The 23,952-nt window shown below is 45.8% G+C and overlaps 1 protein-coding gene across 1 annotated transcript; it reads right to left on the reverse strand.

Moving 5' to 3' along the window:
* Positions 1-367: 367 nt before the first annotated feature.
* On the reverse strand, positions 368-1,870 carry LOC130194087 (uncharacterized). Its single transcript, XM_056414970.1, has 2 exons — positions 1,644-1,870; positions 368-1,599 (listed from the first exon to the last, which is right to left on the reverse strand). Exon 2 carries the CDS (start codon positions 1,401-1,403, stop codon positions 456-458), a length of 948 nt encoding a protein of 315 aa, XP_056270945.1. The 5' UTR covers positions 1,404-1,599; positions 1,644-1,870; the 3' UTR covers positions 368-455.
* Between the last annotated feature and the right edge of the window lie 22,082 nt (positions 1,871-23,952).

Genomic DNA, 23,952 nt, shown 5'->3' on the forward strand with positions numbered 1-23,952 from the left:
TCCATTTGAATCTGTTTGCATACCCCCCCACATTGTACTGTGAGCATTGAAATCCGCACACCATACAATTCTATTTCCGTTTTGTCCTTGAATTTTTTGCAGGCTGTCCAAATCCAGCCGTCTGCATGGATTGTAATAATTAATTATAACCACCTGCTCTGCTTTTTCCCACACTTCCACCACTATATACTCTTGACTGTCTCCCTTTTCCAGTACCCTATATGGAATATTTTGTTTGATAAATGTAGCACACCCTCCCCCCACCCCAGGATCTCTGTCATTCCTAATTATTGAATATCCATGCATTACAAAGTCTAAAGTAGGTTTCAACCAAGTCTCCTGAACACATATTACATCAGGTTTTACACCCATTTCTTTAACGAAATGTTTGAATTCTTGGCCATTGGCCAGTAAACTTCTGGCGTTCCATTGGAGTAATATAACCATGATCAGTACTAACCAACCCATGGCGCTTCCTGGCTTGACTGATTCGTCAGGTTCTCCCTCACCTCTTCCCATGTCAGTCCCACTAATCCCAAGTGGTTCACTGCTGCTTTGACAATCAGCTGGATTTTATCATTTTTGGATTTAACTTCTGCCGTGCTGTTAATCACTCCTGCAATGAAAGTTACTAACTTCTTCTTGTCCACATATATCCTGTCATTTACTTTCTGTAGCTCTTGATCCCCTTGTCTTGCTTGACTCCTGGTAACATTGTTCCTTACTTTTGTTTCTCTTACCGCCTCTGCATAAGTGATCCTTCTTTCCACTCTTACTTTTTGGATTTCAGTCTCCCGTCTCATGACTTCACACCCCCCGTATGCCACACTATGGGCTCCTCCACAGTTACAACATTGTGGCTGTGTCCCTGTTCCACACTTTCCATACTCATGGTCGCCACCACACCGAGCACATCTCCTCTTCTCTTTACAGTTGTTGGCTATATGCCCAAATCTCTGGCATTTAAAGCACCTCAGAGGTTTTGGCACATACACTCTCACTGGGTAACTCAGATAACCCAGGAAAACCTTGTTTGGCACATTCTTCTCTTCAAACTCTATCAGTACTGATTCACTGTCCATTTTCACTCCCTCTCTTGTCATTTTCATCCTTTGAGCATTCACAATTGCTCCTCCTTTGAGATTCCTCTTTAGTTCTTCCATATCAACACTCACTGGCACCCCTGTGATAACTCCTTTGCCCCCACCTTTTTGTGCTCCCACCCTCCCTGTGCTCAACACCTTCATTTTTACTATTTCTTTCAGACCGAGTGCTTTCTCAAGTTGTTCTTCATTCGCACACCTCACCAGTAAATTGCCATCACTTAGAACCTTTGCATACATAATCTCCCCTATTTTATTTGCCAGAGCTGTTGTTAGTACAAACGGACTGATTTTCTTCATGTTCTCTTGATCCTTCTCATGGAACCTTACTATGACAATACATTTATCTGTGTTTCCTCTTTGCCCTTGCTCATCTCCTTCTCTCGCACTTTCCGAATTATTATTGTCGGCTTTTGTTTGTTTATTAGTCTGTACATACTTGCCTCGACCATTACTTTTCAGCCCTCCTAACTCCCCCTCACTCTCTTCTTCACTCCTATGACCACACTCCATGTCTGCCCAGCTGCCTATGCCTGATACCTTTACAGAGCACTCGTGCCCAACTGCCTCCAAAGAATCTGTCTCCTCTTGATTCAAATGTCGCTCAACCTGCCGACTAGCTCTTCCTCGTGCATGTCCTGTAGATGACGCCGCCATCTCTTTCTCTCGATCACGGTTCCTACTTCGAGAGCGCTCTTTTCGGTAACTTTGCAGGTTTGTCGACACATCACCCCCCCCTCCACCTCTATCTCGGGGACGCCCCGCCATCTCACTGCTAGCAAATGCGGACACGGAGAATTATCTTCTCTCTGTCTCCTCTGTCTTCTGCATCTCCTCGGTTTCTCCTCTGTCTTGATTAGTTAATTCCCTTCACCTGCCCTCAGCCTCTTCTGTCTGCCTGATTGTATCATGCCGTACACCTGTTTTTCCTCCTATATATTGTGCCAGTCTTTCCATTCTCTCCTGTCGGTTTGTTACCTTTATCTCTGTCTCGTAGTGTCTCTGTTGCGATGTCTTCGTTCGCATGGTGATTTTAGTATTTTTTTGGTAGCTGCTTTTGAGGCAGAGTTTTTATGTTTTACCTTTTTCCAAAGTAAAGTGTTTTTTTGTTTCACTCAAATCTGGAGTCAAAATCTCTTTCTTTACAGCTGAGCCTCACCCTGTGACAGTTTGTTGTACTTGTGAAATTATAGAACCAGAATAAAGTGTTGATATTATATTGCTATTTTACCGGTTATAACAAAATCAAACTCTTATGAAGAGTAGGGTAGATAATCGCGAGAGTGATTGATTGATGAAAACAATACTTGTCAAATTAATAGGTTTTAGTATAGCCCAAAATCACAAATTTGCCTGAGAAGGCTTTACAATCTGTACACCAGGGGTGCTCACACTTTTTCAGCACTCGAGCTACTTCTAAAAAAAATAGAATATACACTTTTATTAATCCCCAAGGGGAAATTAGTTCTCTGCATTTAACCCATCCTTAGTTATTAAGGAGCAGTGGGCTGCGGTGAAGCGCCCGGGAAGCAACTGGGGGTTCAGTGCCTTGCTCAAGGACACTTCGACTTGCAACTAATGGGGAGAGCGGGGATCGAACCCACAACCCTGCGGTTGCAGGACGGCCCTCTTACCCCACTGAGCTAAAGCCGCCCCAAAGTGATCTACTATGGGGGGGGGGGGGGTCCAAGTGACTATTATTTTGCGCCGTCCCGATGCACGCACTCTGCGGCGCGCGAGACGGAGAGCCGAGAAGTGTTAACGCTACACGTAGAGACAGAAATGACATGCTGTTGTGTAGATATGATCAACAACAGAAGGCTGTTTAGTTTAATAAAAGAACAAAGACATGCTATAGAAAAAATCACAGGGGGACAGGCCAATTTTTTAAATGTCATGCGATCTACCATACAACGCCGCGATCGACCGGTAGATCGCAATCGATGTATTGAGCACCCCTGCTGTACGAACACGACATCCTCAATCCCGGGATCTCACATCGGCACATTCAGAAAAAGAATAGTAATACATTCAGACAAGGTACATGATGTGATTTTTTGTAACATACCACAACATAAGGAGTTTCTCCAACCACTACCATTGGAAAAAAAACAACTGACACCTTTATAATAAACCTTTAATAGCTTACTAATGATGATTTTCATCATCACCATGTGAACACTCAGGTCTGGCTACTTTAGCACAGCCTTAGATCAAGAGGTCACATCCTGGTGTAAATAGACTGAACATGAGAGGACAACATATAAATAATGTGAAACTGAAATTGCAGCACAAGGCGGTGGTAGAGCCACGCTGTACGTCACTGTCGGCATTGTCATCTTTAGCAATGATGGAGGCAGATTTAGTCGAAGACATGGCTGATGAATATCGCCAAGCACAGTACAACATGCTCGGTGTCCTTAACGCTGACAAAGACCTTGGTCGGCTGAGTGATGAGTTCTATTCACTCAAGGTGACTTTTGAGGAGTCATCTATTTCTCCAGTCATTGTCTGCCATTACTTGCTCCAATGCACCACTTAAGCTACACACACAGGCAATCATGGCCTATTATCTGACTTTAAAACATTATTTATCCTACATTGTGGACAGAATACATAAGAGATTTAAAATGTTTGTGTTTTTTCAGACTAAAAATGATGCACCCTATAGATAAAGGACTACTTGTTTCATGGTGAATCGAAAGTTTTTGTTCTTATTCACTGCTTAATGAAATATGTTTAGACCGATTACTAATCGGCCTCTTGGAGCAAAGGAACAGATTAATTTCAAAAGTGTTAGATGTTTCTTCAGCTGATTTAGGATCTGATCTCTGACAGCATCTCTAACCACTACAAATTAGCCATCAAATAAATTTCTATTCAACATCTGGATAGATCTAAATACGGGCTTGTTTTACAGAGTGCTACGTGACCGTATATGTCTGCTCCCAGACGGCATGTTATGACTGACCCTACCCTGCACTTTGCTCTACTTTATGCTTCCTATCACCACAGCTGCCTGCTCCGACTGCTAATGTGCATCAAAGACATCCCTTGTGTTTATACGACTAATTCCTTGTGAGATTGATGATGGCCTGTGTTGCAGAGTCAAGAGTATGAATGTGTTTTTCTCTGATATTTACAGAGATATTAGCTTACTTTGTACTTACCTCTACTCGCAGCTATACTGTAATCTGTAAACATACTGTACTGCTGCGTTCACAAGCGTTGTGAATCTTTCAATATTTGTGGTTAATTCGCATCATCTGCACATACAGTGAACTGCTTCTGGATGACTGCCTCTTCCAGGGCTACTTCAGGCTGACCAGTAGCCAGTTTGATTCAGCAACGACAGGGCGCCGGTCATGACGGGCAGAGCATTTCAACGCTGATTGGCTTTCTTAACTCGGTATCAGACAAATCTGTATATATTTAAGCCTGTGGTTCTGAAGTTGGGGGCCAAGGCATTACAGGTGGGGCGCAAGGGAAAATGCTGTTTTTTTTATTTCAGGACCTTTATTGAGAACTTCACATTACAAAGTTTACAGACAGAAAACTAAGTCATAAATAAATGAAGAGCGAAATGCCTTTAATTTTGTGTAAATGTTTAAGTTACGGCGTTAACAGTTTAACTGACGGACGAGATTCTTGCCGAATCGTACCTCCGTGAGATCGGCTTTCCTGTTGTTGCCCTTCAAAACCAGAGCTCAATATTGAGGATTAATTGAGAGTGGCCGTATTAAGCCTCCCCGTTTTAAAGAGAGGCATTGTGGAAAGCTCATTGCAGCGTATAATAATGATAAAACGTGATGACTCACACATATCTGCACTCGTTTTGGGGGTGCAGGTGACTTTCTTTGCTCCGCCCCGATGCGCGCACACGCCGGCATCGGAGCTCTGCGGCGCGAGACGGAGAGCCAAGAAGTGTTAACGCGACACTAGACAGAATGACATGCTGCTGTAGAGACGATCAATAACAGACGTTTAGTTTAATAAAAGAACAAAGACGTCTTTAAGAAAAAGGACCTTAAATTGCTTCTGCTGTAATGTGGCGCAATAGAGACAATTACAGGGTGGCTGGCAGATTTTTTTTTTTTTACTCAGAACTGTCTGGGAGCCATATGTCGTCACCGGAAGAGCCATAGGTTCCCGACCCCTGGTCTAGCTGCTATTTTATAGCTGTGAATTCTCGTGACATTTATAAACATACTTTCAAAATTGTCTAAACGGCATTTATACAACACTAAGAAAATGCTCTCTCTCTCTCTGGAGGAAGCTGTTCACGATCGAGAGCGTGGTGAGGGCAAATGTTTGGTGATTTTTCTCAAACTTTTCACATTTTTTCTTTCATATTTCACCGTGTGATTGAGTTGTGTTTCTAGTGTCTGATTGTTGGTTTATTTTGGGGTTTATTGGTGTTTTGTGGAGAGAGAACCCTGTTTCTGGTGTGAGATGGTGTTCTCTGAGACGCCGTCTCTGGGCCATGGCGTCCGGATTGAGTCCGACCCAGGTATCCCAGTAGAGGAGGTTCTCCTGGCGGTGGGCGACGTAGCCTGGGCTCCGTGGAGCGGCGGCGAGGCCCCGGTGGGCGGAGACGGGGCTGCGGAGGCTCCGCTGAGTGGCGGCGGGGCCCCGCCCACTGGGGCGGAGGAGGGCCAGAGTGACAGTCAGGCCAGGGAACAGAGTGCTGATTTAGCTGAAGAAAATATGAATGAGGAGAATTCAGCTGTTCTGAATACAACAGGAGAGGAATTACTGACAGGAGCAGAGGAAGTGAGGAAGGAAAGTGGAGAAACAGAAGGAAAAAAGGTGGAGGAATTACTGACAGGAGCAAAGGAAGGGAAGAAGGAAAGGGGACCAAGAACGGGTAAAAATGTGAAGGTAGCACAGAGAGGAGAAGAGGAAGCAAAGTGTAGTAAAAAGTACATGACTGCTCTCAGGAAGCAGTTAAAGAAGAACGGCTCCAAAAAGAGGAACACTTTTAAGTGACACTGTCATGAATGTGCTGCACTTGAGTTTTCTGGTACTGTTGACTGTCTACATCACGTTTCCTTTTCATATTTCAATGCACAAGGTGAGGGTTGGTTCTTTAAACATTAACGGTGGAAGGGGTCGAGAGAAAAGAGCAGTCACTGAAGAAATGATTCAAATGAAAAGACTTGACATTGTTTTCTTGCAGTAAACACACAGCGACCAACATAATGAGATATACTGGGGTTTGTGGTGGAGGGGCCAGTATAACCTGTCTCATGGGACCAACCTGTCTACAGGTGTAGCCATTCTGTTCGCACCTGGGCTGGATGTTAACATCATCTCCTCCACAGAGATGGTGAAAGGAAGAGCTCTGGTGGTCAGAGCCGCCATACAAAGCATTCCTTTTGTTTTTATTAACATGTATGCTCCAAACCAGGGCTCGCTCAGAACGGACATCTTCCACAAGCTGAGAGATGTCCTGCAGCAGTGTGACCAGAACGAGTGTGTAGTGATGGGGGGGGGGGGGGGGGGGGGACTGGAATTGCACCATAGATCCTCTAGTGGACAGAACAGGAGAGGAACCTCACCTCCAGTCGTCTAACACTTTCACAGGTGATTGCAGAGTCAGGTGTAGTGGACGTCTGGAGGGTCAAACACCCCAAGGCTCGGCAGTACACGTGGGTGAAGGTGTTGGATGGAACCATCAGGGCAGCCAGGCTAGACAGGGTTTACATCTCGAAGAGTTTTAGCAACCGGTTACTGTACAGTCATATTTACGCAGTAGGCTTCACCGACCATCACTTGGTCACTGTACATGTGCACACCGCACCAACCAAGGGTAGCTCTTACTGGCATTTTAATATTCAGGTGCTTCAGGACAGTGTTTTCTGTCAAAAGTTTGAGGCTTTCTGGGAGATCTGGAGAGGAAGGAAGGGTGATTTTGAGTCCCCGAGTCAGTGGTGGGATGTATGTAAGGTGCATATACACTACCGTTCAAAAGTTTGGGATCACCCAGACAATTTCGTGTTTTCCATGAAAACTCACTTTTATTTATCAAATGAGTTGCAAAATGTATAGAAAATATAGTCAAGACATTGACAAGGTTAGAAATAATGATTTGTATTTGAAGTATTAATTTTTTTCTTCAAACTTTGCTTTCGTCAAAGAATGCTCCTTTTGCAGCAATTACAGCATTCCAGACCTTTGGCATTCTAGCTGTTAATTTGTTGAGGTAATCTGTTGAAATTTCACCCCACGCTTCCTGAAGCACCTGCCACAAGTTGGATTGGCTTGATGGGCACTTCTTGCGGACCATACGGTCAAGCTGCTCCGACAACAGCTCAATGGGGTTGAGATCTGGTGACTGTGCTGGCCACTCCATTACAGACAGCATACCAGCTGCCTGCTTCTTCCCTAAATAGTTCTTGCACAATGTGGAGGTGTGCTTTGAGTCATTGTCCTGCTGGAGGAGGAAATTGGCTCCAATCAAGCGCTGCCCACAGGGTATGGCATGGCGTTGCAAAATGGAGTGATAGCCTTCCTTATTTAAAATCCCTTTTACCTGGTACAAATCTCCCACTTTACCAGCACCAAAGCAGCCCCAGACCATCACATTACCTCCACCATGCTTGACAGGTGGTGTCAGGCACTCTTCCAGCATCTTTTCACCTGTTCTGCGTCTCACAAATGTTCTTCTGTGTGATCCAAACACCTCAAACTTGGATTCATCTGTCCAGAACACCTTTTCGCAATCTTCCTCTGTCCAATGCCTGTGTTCTTTTGCCCATACCAATCTTTTCTTTTATTGGCCAGTCTCAGATATGGCTTTTCTTTGCCACTCTGCCTAGAAGGCCAGCATCCCGGAGTCGCCTCTTCACTGTCGACGTTGACACTGGCGTTTTGGGTACCATTTAAAGAAGCTGCCAGTTGAGGACCTGTGAGGCGTCTATTTCTCAAACTAGAGACTCTAATGTACTTGTCTTCTTGCTGAGTTGTGCACCGGGGCCTCCCACTTCTCTTTCTGCTCTGGTTAGAGCCCGTTTGCGCTGTTCTCTGAAGGGAGTAGTACACACCGCTGTAGGAAATTTTCAGTTTCTTTGCAATTTCTCGCATGGAATAGCCTTCATTACTAAGAACAAGAATAGACTGGCGAATTTCACATGAAAGTTCTTTTTTTCTGGCCATTTTGAGAGTTATCGAACCCACAAATGTGATGCTCCAGATAATCAACTAGCTCAAAGGAAGGCCAGTTTTATAGCTTCTCTCATCAGCAAAACAGTTTTCAGCTGTGCTAACATAATTGCACAAGGGTTTTCTAATCATCCATTAGTCTTCTAAGGCCATTAGCAAACACAATGTACAATTAGAACACTGCAGTGATAGTTGCTGGAAATGGGCCTCTATACACCTATGGAGATATTTCATTAGAAACCAGACGTTTCCACCTAGAATAGTCATTTACCACATTAACAATGTATAGTGTATTTCTGATTGATTTAATGTTATCTTCATTGAAAAAAACAATGCTTTTCTTTGAAAAATAAGGACATTTCTAAGTGATCCCAAACTTTTGAACGGTAGTGTATATACAGGACTGTCTCAGAAAATTAGAATATTGTGATAAAGTTCTTTATTTTCTGTAATGCAATTAAAAAAACAAAAATGTCATGCATTCTGGATTCATTACAAATCAACTGAAATATTGCAAGCCTTTTATTCTTTTAATATTGCTGATTATGGTTTACAGCTTAAGAAAACTCTAAAATCCTATCTCATAAAATTTTAATATTTCCTCAGACCAAGTAAAAAAAAAGATTTATAACAGCTGAGTATTTGTCAAGGCTCAGGAAACCCTTGCAGGTGTTTCGAGTTAATTAGACAATTCAAGTGATTTGTTTAATACCCTACTAGTATACTTTTTCATGATATTCTAATATTTAGAGATAGGATATTTGAGTTTTCTTAAGCTGTAAGCCATAATCAGCAATAAATCAGAATAAAAGGCTTGCAATATTTCAGTTGATTTGTAATGAATCCAGAATGCATGACATTTTTGTTTTTTTAATTGCATTACAGAAAATAAAGAACTTCATCACAATATTCTAATTTTCTGAGACAGTCCTGTATATATATATATATCATATAATGGAGAACATATATTGTGTATGTTAACAGTCTGATATCCGTTGTGTGTCAGTGCTCCATGATAACGGCTTCTTCAGGGAATATGGCCAAAGAGGTTTTTAATGTCCTCATTGTGAGTTTTTAAAAGAAAGTATCGGTTTAGGCACCGGTATCTTTTTAAAAGTACCGGTTTAGCACCGGTATCGGAAAAAACCCAAACGATACCCATCCATAGTTGTTAGCCCCGATGGGTAGCAACATTATTGACGATACAGTACTGCCTCGATTACCTTGAAATGACAACAAATGATTGCGCAAATATACCTGTTATTTTTAGTGCGCACTGATATGGAACACTCAGATGAATGTAAACAGCTGTACAGTACATTCTGGCTCAAAACTATAGACCCTGTGACTCACTCAACCGATAAAAAAGCTTGATTTCACCTACACGTATTATAAATATATATAAAAGGCTGTTTTGAAAGCGATTAGCTCTCCTGCAAGTTTCTTCCCTTTTTTTCCCCCTGAAGGGTTATTTGGGAGTTTTTCCTGGTCCGATGTGAGGTTTTGGGCCAGGGATGTCTATGTGTACAGAATGTAAAGCACTCCGAGACAAATTTGTAATTTGTGAAATTGGGCTATACAAATAAACTGAATTGAATTGAATCGAATCTCTGCCCAGAAGACCGTGTAAACCAGATTTACCACATAGAAAGAAAGATGCACTTATTCCACTGATTTATTGCTTTTGAAGAATTCTAACCCAGTTTGGTTGCAGCCTCAGCAAAAAAAAACTGTCACCTATCAGACTTAACCTGGACCTTTAAAACCCTCAGAGACCTCTGATTAATGGACCCTATAGTTCTCCACTGAGACAGATTTACTCCAAACCCATACAGTGTTTCTTTGCACCTGGAAGTTACATGATATTTCCTTAGTTTCAGGCCACAATTTCACTGTTGCACAACATTACTTTGACATAAAAGGCCACAGATTGTTTTTGGAGTCAGCCTGAAGCAGTAGCTCCCATCTCTAAAATGATCACTCTCAAATGTATAGTGGCCACAGCGTAGCTGTGAGCTATGAGATTCTCACAAGTAGTTATTTGCTAGTCTGACAAGTCTCACGTCTCTTGTGGTAATAATGAGCATCATCTGCTACCAGCCTTCCAGTCTGCTTAATACATGGCACATTTAAGGAATTCAAAGCTTATCCCACTCAATAATGATCTCTCTTATCTATTAGCCTAGATGCAATTATCACTAACAATAAAAATAAATAAAAAAATCTAGATTCTCAAAATCCACAATTCGATTTCCGAATGCTGTACTGTACTGACGGCTGTTTGGTTATATGTTGCACTCCATTCAGCATATACAATAAACCTCTAATACCCACTATTTACAGGATGTTTTCGGTGGCATTTGATTTTGTTGAAAATAAAGATCTGCAGAGCATTACCAATAGTGGTAACACTTCCTAATAACTGCATGCTATATAGCTGAAATATGAGTAAACACTTAATTCATCAATTATAAAGCATTGCTCCAACATTAACACTCATTGGTATCCAATTTATAAATGTGCTGTGCTTGATTAATAAGCTTTACTATTATAAATGTAATGATTGGGTTTTCATACTAAAAGATTCAGTTCAGTTTATTGTCACATGGACCCTATGAGACGGGAAGTCACAAGGACTCCGGAGAGGAAGCAGAGTTAATAATGTGAAATGGAGAGATGAAAATTCATTCATAAGTAGAGAAATAAGAGGAGACAGGTGCTCAGTGTATCCTAAAACGTCCCCCAGCAGCCTATAAGCCTATAGCAGCATATGTAGGGGCTGGACAAGGGTGACTGTCTGCCTCCCGGACTGAAATTGGAAGCTGGTTCCATAAAAGAGGAGCTTGATAACTGAAGGCTCTGGATCCCAGTCTATTTTTTAAGACTCTAGGAACCACAAGTAGCCCCGCATTTAGTGAGCGCAGCTCTCTAGTGAGGCAGTATGGTACTACAAGCTCCTTAAGATAGATAAGTTTGTGTAACAGTTATGATGCAAAAATTATATTTGACTATGGTTAAATGATTGAAACACTTATAACAGACACAACGGTACTTGAGAATCAAAGTCTGTTTATCTAGAGGTCAGGAGCAAGTATTAGAGAAACGGTGTTGTTCGTCTCCGCTGATAACCGACATAAAGAAGTGTTTTACTCGTAAATACCATGTGTAGAGCAAAAAGCACAGACTGCGGAAAGGCCGCAAGCAGCCCGCCGTGGCTAGTTTCCGCTCCACCGCTAGCAACGACATCAACGTCAGAGAAAATCCAGCGCTGTGTATAAAAAGAGCTCTTAAGGAGCTTAAACCTCATGGCTACAGGGTTGATCACCCTCGATATTGGGAAGGGGCCCACGTACCGAGGAGCCAGCTTGCGGGACTCCGCGTGAAGGGGGAGGTCACGTGAGGACAGCCATACCTTCTCCCCAATGCGATAGTTAGGGGCCTGGGTCCGCCGTAGATCCTCCGTCCTCTTGTACCGGGTTGAATTCTTGAGGAAGGCTCAGTCCCAGGTGCGGCGTCAACGTCTGACCATGGCCAGAGCGGAGGCGACTCTAGACTCCTTCTCCAGAGCAGGAAACAGGGGTGGCTGGTAGCCATAGGCGCACTGGAAGGGGAGACACCAGTGGATGAGGAGGGAAGAGTATTGTGTGCATACTCCACCCAAATGAGGTGTCTGCACCAGGTAGTGGGGTTCTGGGACACCAGACAGCTAAGGCCTGTCTCTAGCCCCTGATTCACTCGCTCCGTCTTGACTATTGGATTGGGGTAGGGATCCAGAAGACAGACAGACCATGGCACCCAGGAGACTGCAGAACTCCCGAGATATTCGTAATGCCCACTAGGGGTGTTGAAAGCAGTTTTCCACTCATCCCCCTTCCTAATTCTGACCAGATGATAGGCATTTCTTAAGTCAAGCCTTGGTAAAGACCTTAGCACCTTGTAACAGATCAAATGCCGATGAGGGAGGGGGAGGGGTACCTATTCTTGATGGTGATGTCATTCAGACCCCTGGCGGAGGGTCTTATCCCTTTTGCTGCCAAAAAAAAAACCCTGCTCCAGCTGGAGATGAACAAGGTCTGATCAGACCTGCAGCCAAGGTGGAGGTCACATAATCCTTCATTGCCTGCGTCTCATGCACGGGAGCAGATTAATGGCGCAGTCATGCTCCCGGTGCGGAGGCAAAGAGGTGGCTCGGGCGTTATTAAATACCTCCTTAAGGTCAAGATAGCATGCTGGTTCCTTGGAAAGGTCTGGGTAGTCGGGATCCAGCAAAAGCGCTGGCTGAGAAGTAGGTGGAGGTAGAGTCAGAGATGTTCCTGTGGGGAAGCATGTCTCAGAACACTCACTCCTCCATGCTATCACCCTCCTTGAAGCCCAGTCCATGTGAGGGTTGTGTTGAGTGAGCCAGGGGTGGCCCACAATGAGGAGGTGTTGCAGGGACAGGAACAAGTGAAAACAGATAATCTGTGTGATGGTCTGGGAGAGTTAGCTGTACAGGAGACGAGCGGTGAGTTACCCGACAGAGTAGACGCCCATCGAGGGCACTAGCCTCCAAGGGTTTGGAGAAGAGGTGGGCCTCCAACCCCTAGCTTGCAAGCCAATTCACTGTCCATTTGGTTAGCATCAGAACCAGAATTCACGAACACCTCCTGACTGAAAGAGGCGGTTGGAGAAGTGATAGAAACCCTTGGGTGTGACCGAGGGAGGCCTACGGACAAGGTTGTACGGCTCACCAGTGTTGTCCATCTCCCTGATGAGCCTGGTATTTTACTGGAGAGGCGGCAATGAGGTGGCCCCTCTGGCCGGAATAGAAACACCTGCCCTCCCGAAGGCGACGCTGCCGTTCCTCGCGAGTCACGGTGGTCCTCTCGATCTGCAAGGGTTCTTCAGCGGAGAGTTGGGGAGCGGAGGCTCCAAAAGGAGCAGGGGACCCAGGTGCTGGACTGGTAGAGGGGTTGCTGGGCAATAGTTTCCGGTCAAGGCATGGACCGGATCTCCCAGAAAGAGAAGGAGGGGCAAAGCGAGGGACTGGAAAGCTAAAAGAGCGGCTAGATCTCTCTCTCTCCTAAGCTCCCCAAGAAGGCTCTCCAGCCTTACAGCAAGAGCGAGTAAGGCGTCGAGACTCAGTCATCCCTCACAACTAGTTCCTCCCTCACTGGGCTATTTAGTCCCCTAAGAAAAACACCCTGGTGAGATCCAGACCACTGCGCTATAGTTCTGAAGTCGATGGAATACTCAGCTATGCTGCGGGGTCCCTGTCGTAGTCAAAGCAGACGAGGCAATGTCCTTACCGCTAACAGGGTGATCAAAAACCTTACGCATCTCATTATAGAATAGCTGGAATGAGGAGCTGGTGGAAGACTCACTCCTCCATATGCTAGAAGCCCAGGCTAACGCTCTCCCAGTAAGTGAACCGATAACAAAGGCGATCTTAGCTTTATCAGTCACATACCTAGAGGGTTGCTGGTTGAAGACTAAGGAGCACTGCATGAGAAAAGTCCTGCATGTTCCCAGATCTCCAGCATAGCGCTCTGGAGCAGGGACGTGTCACTCCCGGGAGCCAACAACTGGCTGGGTAGGGGGCAGAGGGGGAGTCGGAGCTTTCAAGATTCAAGATTCAAGATGTTTTATTTGTCACATACACACACAGGGTGTGCAGTGAAATGAAAGTGGCAATGCTCAGCAGGAATGTGCAAGGGCAACAAGTACACACTATTTACAATAAAAAACAACACAATATTTACAGTAAGTGTGTGTGTGTGTGTGCCTAAGAGGGGCAGTTGTGTGGGTCTATGTGGGGGTCCTGGTGAGGTCGGAGTTCACAGTCCTGATGGCCTGAGGAAAGAAACTCCGTCTCAGTCTCTCTGTTCTTGCAGCGTGACTACGGAGGCGCCTGCCTGACCGCAGCAGCTGAAACAGTCTGTTGTTGGGGTGGTGAGGATCCTTCATGATCCTGCCGGCTCTGGTTCTGCACCTCCTGGTGTACAAGTCCTGCAGGGTGGGGAGTGTAGTTCCAATAGTGCGTTCAGCCGAACGCACTACTCTCTGCAGAGCCTTCCTGTCCTGAGCGGAGCAGTTGCCAAACCAGGCTGTGATGCTTCCTGTCAGGACGCCTCTACAGCTCCAGAGTAGAAGGACTGAAGGATCCTCTGGGAAACTTTAAATTTCCTCAGCTGCCTGAGGTGGTAGAGGCGCTGCCTTGCCTTTCTCACCAGAGTGTCTGTGTTTGTTGACCATGTCAGATCCTCGGTGATGTGGACTCCCAGGTATTTATACCCGCTCACCCTCTCCACAGTAGTCCCGTTAATCCCCAGTGGTGAGTACGTCCTCTGTTGTTGTACCCTCCTAAAGTCCACAATCAGCTCCTTAGTTTTGGTGACATTCATGATGAGGCTGTTGTCCTGGCACCAGAGTGACAGATCAGCAACTTCCTCCAGGTAGGCCTTCTCGTCGTTGTCGGAGATCAGGCCCACCACCACTGTGTCATCCGCAAACTTGATGATGGTGTTGAGCTGAACCTGGCCACACAGTCATGTGTGTACAGGGAGTACAGTAGGGGCTGAGGACGCAACCCTGGGGATCCTGTGTTCAGGGTGAGGGATTTGAGGTGTGTCTGCCCACCCTGACCACCTGTGGCCTGGCGGTCAGGAAGTCCAGGATCCAAGCACACAGGGGGTGTTCAGTCCCAGCTCAATCAGCTTGCCGGCCAGTCTGGAGGGACTATGGTGTTGAAAGCTGAACTATAATCAATGAACAGCAGTCTCACATAGCCCCCTTCTGGCTGTCCAGATGAGAGAGTGTGGTGTGCAGTACCTGGGAGACAGCATCATCTGTGGATCTGTTTGGGCGATAAGCAAACTGCAGCGGGTCCATGGAGGAAGGGAGGAAGGCGCAGATGTAGTCCTTTATCAGCCTCTCAGCATTTCATGACCACCGAGGTGAGGGCCACCGGTCGGTAGTCATTCATACATGCTGGAGAAGCATTCTTGGGCACAGGGACAATAGTGGATCTCTTGAAGCAGGCGGGGACCACGGACTCAGCCAGGAGAGGTTGAATATTGTGGTGAACACTGAGCTAGCTGGTTAGCACAGGTCTTCAGTACTCGCCCAGATATGCCATCTGGACCTGCAGCTTTCCTGGTGTTCACCCTCAACAGAGCCCTCCTCACACTGTGCTCGGTCACAGAGAGTGTGTGTTCATCCCCAGCGGTAGAACTCACCTCGGCTTAACGGTGTTGTTGTTAGGGCGAGCTAGCGCTGTTGTTGCTAGCCTCAAACCGTGCATAAAATGAGTTCAGGTCGTCCGCTAGGGATGCGTCGGCACTCACCATAGCGCGGGTCTGCTCTGGTAGTCTGTGATAGTCCGTAGCCCCTGCCATAGGCGCCTGGTGTCGCGCTGCTCCATCTGTGATTCCACTCTGTCTCGGTACCTCCTTTTGGCTTCCTTCACCGCCCTCCTCAGTCCATAGACCGCTGCCTTGTACTCGTCCATGTTGCCGGATACAAGACCGGAGTTATAGGCAGCAGTACGGGCGTTCACAGCTTCACGGATGGATCCATCAACCCACGGCTTTTGGTTAGGAAAGACCCTAACTTTTACCGTGGGGACGATGGTGTCCGCTAGCGTTGCTATGAGGCTCATTGCTACTTCAAAACTCGCTGACGTCACTGGAACTGGATTGGATCATGTCCCAGTCGACGACACGCAGAGCGTCCTGTAGCTCAGCCTCTGATTGGTCAGACCACCGCTTCCGTTCCTCGTCACTACCGCTTCCCGCGATCTTTTGCGGTACCCGGAAGCAGAAAAATGGCGGCATGGTCTGATTTTCGAACGGAGGAGAGAGACAGCCTTGTAGCCTCTCTTGAATGGCGTATAGCAGTGGTCCAACGTTCTTTCCTCTGGTAGCACACGTAATGTGCTGGTGAAAGTTCGGCATGACTTTTTAGGTTAGCCCTATTAAAGTCCCCAGCCACCACCACAGCCGTCGGGATACTTGTTCTGATGCCGACATAACACATCATGTAGGTCCGATAGTGCTACGTCGGTGTCCGCTTGTGGTGGTATGTAGACGGCTGTGGTGATGACCGAGCTGAACTCCGGGAAGGTAGAATGGACGGCATGAGATCGTCAGATGTTCCAGGTTCGCGAGCAGGAACGAGAAAGAGTCTTAATGTTCTTGGGGTCGCACCACATGTTGTTAGTCATGAAGCAAACCCTCCACCCTTAGATTTACCAGACTCTTCCGTTCTGTCTGCACGGAAAACAGAGAAGGACTCGGTTGGGCATATGACTCGATCCGTCACCAGCGGGGTCAGCCATGTTTCCGTCAGACAAAAGATATTACAGTCCCTCATGTCCCGTTGGAATCTGATCCTTGCCCTAACATCATCCATCTTATTTTCCAGAGACTGGACGTTAGCAAGAAGGATGCTGGGCAGAGGTGGACGGTGGGCTTGAACTCTCAGTCTGTTCCGAATTCCGCTCCGTTTCCCTCGATGTTTTCGCCGTCCCCCCGTAGTAGCGGCTCCACTGTTGTTGATGTGGTTCGCTCGTACGATCTCTGCCGGCCACGCTGGATCGATGGAAAAAGTGGACAAAAACCCTTGTTTTGCGCAAAAGTTTATGTCCAAAAGTGTGCTGTGGTCGTATGCTGTTAGTGCCGATGTGTTTGTGGCAAAGAAAAGATTAAAAATAAACACAAAAACTAAAAGAGCGCACAATCTCCGCGGAGCTACCTCGACGGCGTCTGGACACAGCCGCGCCATCTTATCTTTGGTGGCCGAAGAGAGACGCTGTGTTGAAATCTGGTGAAGCTGCTGTCCAAGTTGGTCGATGTTAGCCGTGAGAGACTGGAGGGAATCCAAGATGTCCTTGATAAGGTGGTCGTGGCCACCCACGAGAGCGCCTTAGGAGGCGATAGCCTGATGGAGAAAATCAGAGTCCGCTGAGTCCATGTTTGGCGGGGAGCCACGGGAAGTAGGACTCAGTAGCAGACTGTAGAGACGAGGTAGTCAGATTGGAGAAAACAAGGTTCTTTACTGGCAAACATTTAGAGACGAACCGACAAAGACAAGAGACAAGGATTAGATTAAATACACAGGGGAATGAGGCACAGGTGGAAACAATTAGGGCGGGGTCTGCAATCACACAGGAGGGCGGCACACAAGGAGGGAGGAGTGTGAAACGAGAGACAAGGTGAGTGACAGCCAACACAACAGAAACAGACAGTGAACACAGAACTACCCAGAGGGTCTGGGTGTAACAACCGAAGTCCAAGAGTGCGGTGCGTTCTTCTTTCTGTTCAACGAGACACTGAACCAGACAACCACGAGCAGACAATTGGACTCCATGTGCATTATTGGTTCAATGACCATGTCCATTCAGGTTTCTATGGAGCAGCCCACGACCTACTTTAGCATTTCAAACTAAGTCTAAATATATGTATTAACTAACCTCTTGTATATGTTAGTGTATCATATAGTTAAGCTTAACTGTTTTGTCAAGTGAATACCAGCTATGTATAGCGCACTACACGTTAATTAGACAAATTAAAAACAGCCAAATTGAGTTTTAGAACGGTAGTAGAGTCTGGTGTTTTCCTGTCAATATGTTTGAATAGTATACACTAGGCAAACAACGTGAGCCATCCACTTAGCCATATGTATCCAATCCAGTCTGACATTAATCTGAAGTGGTGGTGTCATAAACAGATGTATTGACTGCTGTATGGCTAATGTCTGCGTGTTTTTCTTTCTTCAGGAGTGTGTGCAGTAGCTTGACCTAGGACATGATTTATATCTCAATGGATGGACCAAATGTCAACTGGAAGTTTTTGTATTCATACAGTATAAAAAGGATTGTTTTCCTAGTATATTCACAAAAGCTCAGGAGTAGACATATGAACTTGTGCACACAAATCCATCACATCGAGACATGAGAACACACACACACAAACAGAAAAAAAGAAGATTATTATTAACACATTCTATAATGTAAATTTGTATTTAAAAAGCGGGAGGACCCTATTTAAATTGTTAGGATTCTTTTTATTCCGCATCATATTTTAAAACATTGGGGGGATATCGGGGGCTCGTATCATACCCCAAAACCCACCAAATTTGGCAAGCTTGTCAGGCTTGGTGCAAATAGACGGATGACATAGACCTCGAAATTCGGCTTTAAAAAATTGCTCTCGAGCGCCACCTCATAGTTTGACCGGCGACGCCCCTCACCCAATATGTTCAAATGACTAGATCTTTTTTTATACATGCTGCTCTCAGAGCTGCCAACTTTTCAAAAAACCTTGGAGTGAGATTTTGTCAGGGGTGACCAAAATGTTGCCGCCCACGCAGCCGCACACATTGGTGGCTCAAATATCAGGAAATTTGAATTCATTTGCCGTTGTACCCATGTTGTACCCTGCATTCTGGCCTGGCAAAGGTCTTTTATGAGACATCTTTGCTACCTTAAAGAATTTAAATGTTTTTTAATAACTCTACTCTCATTTACAAAAACATGCCTAATTCTATTCCACAAATGTCCTGTCTTCATGTTAAATTCTTTAGAATACATCTTACTTATTCAAAGTGCTGTTTTGAAAAAGTTTGAGGGTCCTTTTCCTAGGCCTGCAAATAAAAAGATAAATGCTATGTGGGCAGCCTTAACAAACAATGCTATGATGTTTTGAGCATGCAGTATACCAAGAGGTTAACAAGGTGCTCTCCTGCTGCTCCTTATGACAGCTGAGTTTACATCACCACACAAACACAACGAATAATTTCTTTCAAGATTTAAAGTTTAAGAGAGTGAGTACTTAATTGAACCACATGTCATTAACAGGGCTCTCAAGTTTGAAGACAGGCAAGAGTGACATATACCAAACTTTCTGGAGATCATGATTAAAGCTATTTCATCTACGATGTATCATCTTTTTTTAAATATCTCATTGTGTTAAGCATCTATGGCCCAACAAACATTTTAGGGGCGTGTCTTGTTTTGTAATGCTCATAACCTCAACATTATTGGGACGAAAAAATCCAAACTTACAAGATATGTGCAGAATGCATCCTAGAACATATACAGCAAATTTCGTGCAATTTGAACAATAGGGGGCGCTTCTCCCACAAAACGCAAAAAGAATCGTCCCAAATCATTTTTATAGAATCTCAAGACTTAAACAATGAACACTGTTATGTTATAAACTACTGCTTGAACTCATCCAATCTTTCCCAAAAAAATCCTGCATGCTGCCAGTCAAGGCCTGAACACATTCACACGAGGAAACAAACACATTTCTCAAACGAACACCTATTAAAAAGTAAAATAACTATAATTTATTCACTTTCACAATAATGTTATCCCCTACGGCTGATATAATTTCATCTGATCGGTGGCGCAGAGCAATGAGTGCTTTCCTTCTGACCCAGAGACTTGTTCCATTCCTGGCTAAGGCACAAATAATTGTATCACTTTTTTTGGCATTTAATTTGCATGACGTGGTCTACACTTCACTCATGATGCATGAATATGTTTACATACTCAAAGCAATACCTCGTGGCTCAACTGGACTTGCTCGAATCTGACCCAAACTTGTCGTGCTCGATACAAGTCGCGCCTGAGGATAACGACACGCATATTTTCACTCGTAGTCAAAGCGTCACTTAGTGGCTCAACTGAACTTACTCGAATCTGCCTCAAACTTGTTGTGCTCGTTAGAAGTCACGTCGTGAGTATATCGACATGCCTAATTTCATTCTGAGTCAAAGCGCCACCTACTGGCGAAAGAAAAAAACGCAAATACGTGACAAGTCCGACCGGCGTGCCTGCGTCCTCGACCGGCGCAGATGAGCGAGGATCCGTTCATCGCTGCTCGCAGTTTAATTTTTATATTTCATTTTGTAGATTTTTTTTTCTTCAAAAGGAACTGTATTTTTAAAAATATGTACTTGGTTTTATAAGCATTCGTTCATGGGACAAATATTCTGAAAATATTGTATTAACAAATATAATTTAGAACAGCAATGACATTTGTGTTATCCTTTCGCATTACACCATACTGTTCATTTTGAACAGACATCGTTGTGTTTACTTTTAATTAATTAATTTAGATTAATGTATATTTCCATCGTAATTTGGGTCTTGCATTTTATTTAGAAGTGGTATTAAAAAATCTTAAATTATACTTATTTATTCCAGTAGACACCCTGTCTCTGCATAAGCACACACAGATTCCACATTAATTGTCGTGACCTCCAACCGGCGTAGTCGGGGGTCATTATAATAATAGTTGTGCATTATAATCTTACTGCATCAATGCTTAGGCTTAGCCAGCCGTTTTAAACTGGATTCAATGTCGCCCGCTCTGATCTCCGGGATGCACTTAACTATGGTCCGTGGCTTCGCTAACTTCACGTAACTGACTATGCAGCTCCCCATAACCAAAATGGGTTTCTCAGCGGGTGTGTCGCTGAGTGGGGAGAACCGGTTAGAAACATGAAGTGGCTGTGGCTGGTGCACAGCGAGATCCTGTTTACTCTTGCGAAGTTATCCAACCTCCTGGCTGCACGGGGGCTACCCGGGAACAGCTAGCAGAAGCTATGTCTATTAGCTCCGCACTGGTTACGGAAGGGGGTAGGCTAACTAACATAGCTAACGTCTGAGCTTCGATGTTGCGGAGCCGTGCATCTAACCCAATTAGACCTGCCTCCAACCAAGCAAATAAACTACACTTTTGCATTTATCGTTATCATTAAAGGAGGCAGAGGAATAACTATCCATGAGACACACTGAGCAAGAGGGAGCGGGAGAGGAAGAAGTCATGTTCGTTGCTAAGCTGGCAAGCGGAAGTGATGCAATACGCTTACCAGAAGAGAGATTTTTCAAGTTTCAAGTTTCAAGTTTCAAGTTTTTATTGTCACATCCCCTTTTATACAAGTATAATCGGTTCGTGAAATTCTTATGTGCAAAACACCCGACAGCAGTAGCAGACTAAAAAAAGAATAAGAATGAGAATAAACTATACAATATCCACACACAAAAAAGAAGAAAGTATTAACAATATATATATAAAACAATGTAATAGAATATACATCATGGCAATATATATATATAAAACAATGTAATAAAATATACACTTTTTGAGACTATATATATATATATGTATATACATACAATATATATATACAATATATATATATATAAACAATGTAATAAAATATACACCATGGCCATAGATATTCACAGAATATGTTCTGGTGTGTAGTGTTAATGAGGGTCTCAGTCCTTGTTCAGCAGCCTGATGGCCTGACTGAAGAAGCTGTCCCTCAGTCTGTTTGTGCGGCACTTGATACTGCGGTATCGCCTGCCTGACGGTAGAAGGGTGAACAGTTTGTGGCCGGGGTGGTTATTGTCTTTCATCATCCGTTTGGCCCTGGCCACGCACCGCTTGGTGTATATGTCCAGGATGGAGGGAAGCTCACCTCCAACGATGTACTGTGCCGACCGCACCACCCTCTGTAGTGCCCTATGCTCCAGGGCGGTGCAGTTCCCGTACCAGACGGTGATGCAACCTGTCAGAACACTCTCGATGGTACTGGTGTAGAATGTTCTGAGGATGCGGGGGCCATGTTGAATTTCCTCAGTCGCCTAAGGAAATACAGGCGTTGTTGGGCCCTTTTCACCACGTGAGTGGTGTGCGTGGTCCATGTGAGGTCCTCGGAGATGTGCACGCCGAGGAACTTGAAGCTGCTGACCTCTCTACTGCAACTCCGTCTATGGAGATGGGGTGTGCTCTCCTCTCCGCTTCCTGTAGTCCACGATCAGCTCCTTGGTCTTCTTGACGTTGAGGACGAGGCTGTTCTCCTGGCACCACTGTACCAGTGATCCAACCTCCTCCCTATAGGCTGTCTCGTCGTCGTCGGTAATCAGCCCCAACACTGTTGTGTCGTCAGCAAACTTGATGATGACGTTGGAGCTGTGCATGGCCGTGCAGTCGTGGGTGTACAGGGAGTAGAGGAGAGGGCTCAACACGCATCCCTGAGGGGCTCCCGTGTTGAGGGTCAGCGGCTCTGAGGTGGTACCGCCCATCCTCACCACCTGGCGGCGGCCCGACAGGAAGTCCAGTATCCAGCTGCACATGGTAGAGTGCAGGCCTAGACCTCTGAGCTTGGTGTCGAGCTTGGCGGGAACAATAGTGTTGAACGCTGAGCTGTAGTCCACAACCAGCATTCGCACACAACAGTTCCTCCCTCCAGGTGGGAAAGGGGGGGGTGAAGTGCCATGGCAATTGCGTCGTCGGTGGATCTGTTTTGACGATATGCAAATTGCCATGGGTCCAGCGTGGCAGGCAACATGGAACAAATGAAGTCCTTGACCAACCTCTCAAGCATTTACTGACAATCGAGGTGAGGGCTACGGGTCTCCAGTCATTCAGGCAGGTTACCTTGGGGTGTTTGGGGACAGGCACAATGGTGGACATCTTGAAGCTCTCAGGAACAACAGCCTGGGACAGGGAGAGGTTGAAGATGTCTGCGAAGACTCCTGCCAACTGGTCTGCACATGCTCTGAGGCGCGCCCGGGATGTGGTCGGGACCTGCCGCCTTCCGGATGTCCACCCGCTTGAAGGCTCTGCGCACGCCAGCCTCTGAGATGATCAGCAGGCTGGTCTCCTCGGCGGCGCTGCCTTCGGCGGGCTGCCGTTCACGCCGAACCGAGCAAAGAATGTATTTAGCTCGCCTGGGAGGGAGGTAGAGGAGTTCTCTTCACCGCTGGTTTCCTCTGAAGTCCGTGATTGTCTGTAGCCCTTCCACACACCTCTCACGTCATGGCTCTTGAGCTTTTCCTCCACCTTGTTCCTGAACTCCCGCTTGGCAGAGCCGATGGTCTTACGGAGGTCGTGGCGGGCTCTTTTGTATTCCGCCATATTCCCGAGTCAGGCGGTGTTACGCGCGGAGTGCAGCGAACATCGCCATTTATCCACGGTTTCTGGTTGGGAGCAGGGAGGGCCGACTTGGTAGGAACAACGTCATCTATGCATTTCTTGATGAACCCGGTGACTGAGGACGCGTACTCACTGACGTTGTTGTCCGACGCGACCCTGAACATATCCCAGTCAGCACGCTCAAAACAGTCCTGTAGCATAGACTCCGATTGGTCCGACCAGCGTTGCACTTCCTTCACAGCGATTGGTTGCTGCTTAAGCCTCTGCCTGTAGGCGGGGAGTAGTTGGATGGAGCGGTGGTCCGATTTGCCGAACGGTGGGCGGAGGAGGGCTTTGTATCCATCCCGGAAGGGAGTGTAGCAGTGGTCGAGAATCCGCTCCGCCCTCGTGTTGCTTTTATGTGTTGGTAGAACTGGAGAACTTTCTTCAGGTTCGCTTTGTTGAAGTCCCCCGCCACAATGAAAGCAGCCTCGGGGTGTGCCGACTCCTGCTCGCTGATCGCCCCGTAGAGTTCCTTCAGCGCTATGTCCGTGTTAGCTTGAGGCGGAATGTACACAGCAGTTACGGTGACTGCTGTAAACTCCCATGTAGCCAGAATGGTCGACACATGAGCATTAGGTACTCCAGGTCCGGGGAACAGAACGACTTGAGAGTATGTACATGACTTTGGTTGCACCAAGATCTGTTTATCATGAGACATACCCCTCCACGATCTTTACCAGAGAGAGTCTTTGTTCTGTCCGCGGTGG

The sequence above is a fragment of the Pseudoliparis swirei genome, chromosome 5 (assembly GCF_029220125.1).
Source record: "Pseudoliparis swirei isolate HS2019 ecotype Mariana Trench chromosome 5, NWPU_hadal_v1, whole genome shotgun sequence".
Taxonomy (NCBI): Eukaryota; Metazoa; Chordata; class Actinopteri; order Perciformes; family Liparidae; genus Pseudoliparis; species Pseudoliparis swirei.

What these genes read in the sequence shown, in the direction of transcription:
- LOC130194087 (XM_056414970.1), bottom strand. Translation starts at nt 1,403, where the DNA reads ATGAAGAAAATCAGTCCGTTTGTACTAACAACAGCTCTGGCAAATAAA.